This window comes from Otolemur garnettii, unplaced genomic scaffold (assembly GCF_000181295.1).
Source record: "Otolemur garnettii isolate 467f Iridium unplaced genomic scaffold, OtoGar3 scaffold00020, whole genome shotgun sequence".
NCBI lineage: Eukaryota > Metazoa > Chordata > Mammalia > Primates > Galagidae > Otolemur > Otolemur garnettii.
In genome coordinates, this window is record NW_003852415.1 from 7,936,872 (window position 1) to 7,940,212 (window position 3,341).

Here is a 3,341-nt window from a genome sequence, read left to right on the forward strand (position 1 = left end):
TGAACAGGATAGCTAAGGAGGTGGCTGACTTCCTACTGTAATATACAATTGTCAGAAATAAAATACCTAAACAGTACAGAACAGTACAAACAGGCTTTGGCTTTCATCAACCACTGAGTTTAATCCATCTGTGATTCTCTGTCTGAGTTTTTGTACGGTAATGGTAGTCACTGTATGCCATTATCCTGGCAAATACATTTCATATCTAAAGAATTCAGGAGGGCAATGTGTTCTTTGTGCAATAAGAAATGCAAAGTAAAATAAATCCTGGGAACAAACGCTTCAACTTTTGGGAAAGTGTGTCTATGATCCTGGTACCCCATCCAGACTTCTTTAATATTGTTTTCTAATTTCTCCCATTTAGTCCATCCTCTGGCTTCTGGATCAAGGCTCTGTATACTCAAGTAAGAAAATTACACTAAGTGATAGGTGGGGCAAATTCATGTTAGTGCAAGGACTCAGCTCACAAAGTTTTACATGTATATATACCATTCCGAAGAAGTGAAGTTCACAAAAAACTCTTTAACAAGGTCTTCCAGTCTTTGAAGAAGAGAAGTACGGTATAAAGTGTGACAATCACCATTCATGTGAAACTTTCCAACCTTTTTCCTTTTAAAATAACAAATATGCTAAATATGTATACTTGCAGGTGGACTGGTAAGCTTCTCAGTTATTGCAGTTCCAAAACATTTTGAAGACTTTTTTTTTTTTTTTTTAACTAAAAAGGCAAGTTCTATTCTCTGACTTTCAAACGTGTTTAAGGGTAAACTTGCAACTAACTGGGTTTTCCTTTTTACACTGTTCAGTTTTTAGTGTTGATGCACAAGACCTTAAAGATGGCTGATATAAGAACTTATGCACATTGAAAGAATTATCAAAAGGATCAAGACATTAGTTTTGAATGTCTCACAAGTTTCCAGAAAAAAAAAAGGAAAGCCACTGAGAGCTGTTATTCCATATGGCACTGAAACAAACATTCAACTTAGTTTAGGTAAGAGTTACTTATCCCTGAAAATAAAGGCATCAGATTCTAAGCAGCTTTAGGAATTCAATGCTTCTTTGTGCCTCTTCCAGGAGGTGACCACTGATCCAAAGTCTCAAATCAAATGCGAGTGTTCTCAGCAAACAACTTCCTTAGCTGTCACTGATCAAGGCTGGACATGGTGGATGTTACTGTGGTGGCTGCTGCTCTGGGGGTCCCTCCTGCTGGGGTGGGGCTGGTCGTGGCCCTGGAGGCCGGGGCACAGGCACATCCTGGTGCTGCCTCTGCCTGTAAGCTATCACTGTTCCCAGCAGCAGCGCAATGATGGTCATGAGGTAAAGGTCCCATTCAGGTCCCAGAATCTGGTCCATATCAAGTTGGGTGAACATATCTCGAATCTTAATGAAAATGACACAATAAAAATCATTATCACCACTAAAATGTCAGGGAAGGAACTGGGAAAGTTACATCACAAATCAGAAATAAGTACACAACTTAAAATAATTGGTTTGAGGAACACTTTACAATGTGTATTTAAAAAGAGAGTTTTAAAGCCTTCAAATGACACTCAAAACAATGTGTTTCAGGCACCAAGCTATTAATTTATAATAGTGGACATATCAAATATCTACCAGGATGTGTTCCATCAGTAACCTTGTACACTGATTTTTCAACCATTTTTCATAGGAACTATGAAACTATTTTCATAGAAACTAAAGGAACACTGGGACAATAGGGAGCGTAGCAGGGTAAATTAGTATCCTGGCCTGCCTGTCACCTACTTGTAATGAGTGAGTGCACACCAGCTGGAAAGCTCTGTTGTATGACAGTGGAACTAGTCCACTACTCTCTTGTAATGGAAGACTGCAGGAATTTAATAGTTGAGTGAATAATGCTCTTTTAGGTATAAATGAGATGCAAAATATTTGAACTTCAAAGTTTATGGTCTTTGTCTAGGACACTGTCATTGGTTTTGTGTCACTTAAGAGAAGTTATTCCTGATATTTTTCTGACTGCTACTTGTCCATAAAGAAAGTAAATATGGGGTATGATCCTTTATTCAAATAAAATTACACTTAAAAGTTCTCCATAACAGGCACTAAATCTACATTTTTTCTGGGGAAAAAATTACAAGAAACACTAACTATGTTCCCTGGACAGGAACCTGGGATGGGAAGTTTTGTGTTTTACTGTTTTTATGTTTGACTTTCTTACCATCAATACTTACTACTCTTGCATTTTTTTTTTTTTTTTAGTTGGAATATCTAGGTGATAGATTTATGGGATATTTTATTGTCTTCTTTGTACTTCTGTATTTAAAAAAAAACCCAGAAAAGATATATATGGGTCACTACAAAAGTTTTGAGACATAAAAATCAAAAAATGTAAAGTCTGTGTGGATGGAAACAAATGAAGCCCTTCCAGCAACTCTGATAACTGGAGCAAATTGAAACTTGCATGGGTGAATCAGAAAGGAAATGTCAACTGTGTTTCTGAGAAGCAAAATAATGGACCATAACACGGTCTGTCTCAAAACTTTCATAGTTACCCATGTATACTCAGTGCAGTGTATTGCCACATGAAAACTCAGACTGTAATCATAGCTGACAAAAACTGTGAGAGATGAGTCTGAAATAGTCCTAAGAGAGAAACAGTAGATTGCTGCACTATCAGCTGTTTAAAGGAACAAAGATGGTTCCAATTGGCAGAGGGTACACTATACTCTGGTTCATGCTTCCAAGCAATTATAGTAATTGACATTACATGTGTCTCAGAAACTGGAGAACAGAGTCCCACACGTCCAGGGCTCTGGAGCCTTATCTGTGGAAGACCTCAGTGGCGTGGGCTTGGGTGGCAAAAGAGAAGTCTATTTCTCTTTAGTGATGCTGGAGCTGTGTGAATTACATTTGTATTTGTGCAATATACAGTAATATTGGGAAATATTGCAATATTGGGAAAAGCTTGTTCTTGAATCTAATTCTAAAATGATAACTAACCTGCTTTGAGAGATATTACAGAAGGGTGAAACATCTCTTTTCTAGTCATAGTCAAACTAAAATTAAATAGCCCTTGTTTCTAACAAAGGCTCTGAACATTTTAGGGCTTTCCGAGTTAAATGCTCACCAGTTAATTCATCATTAGCAACTACAGGTACTGAAAACAGAACCCAAAAGAACTAACATATGACTAAACGCTGGTAGTTTTGAAGAGAATGGGTAACTTACCTCCTATGTAGATTCTATCATTAGCCTATTTAAATAATTCAAGCTATTTTAAGGGAAGAAAATTCTGGTGGCATTTTTAACTTATGTTTCACTATCAGAAGAAACGGGAGTATGACAGGCCGGGTAGGTTCATT

The 3,341-nt window shown here is 37.3% G+C and overlaps 1 protein-coding gene across 1 annotated transcript in view; it reads right to left on the reverse strand.

The window, feature by feature from the left end:
* Positions 1–426: 426 nt before the first annotated feature.
* The window catches only part of SEL1L (SEL1L ERAD E3 ligase adaptor subunit), a 66,476-nt gene continuing 63,561 nt past the window's right edge, over positions 427–3,341 (reverse strand). Inside the window, exon 19 of the mRNA XM_023511495.1 lies at positions 427–1,380. Coding sequence (XP_023367263.1) covers positions 1,171–1,380 — 210 coding nt within the window. The 3' untranslated portion in view covers positions 427–1,170. The remainder of the gene's footprint in view (positions 1,381–3,341) is intronic.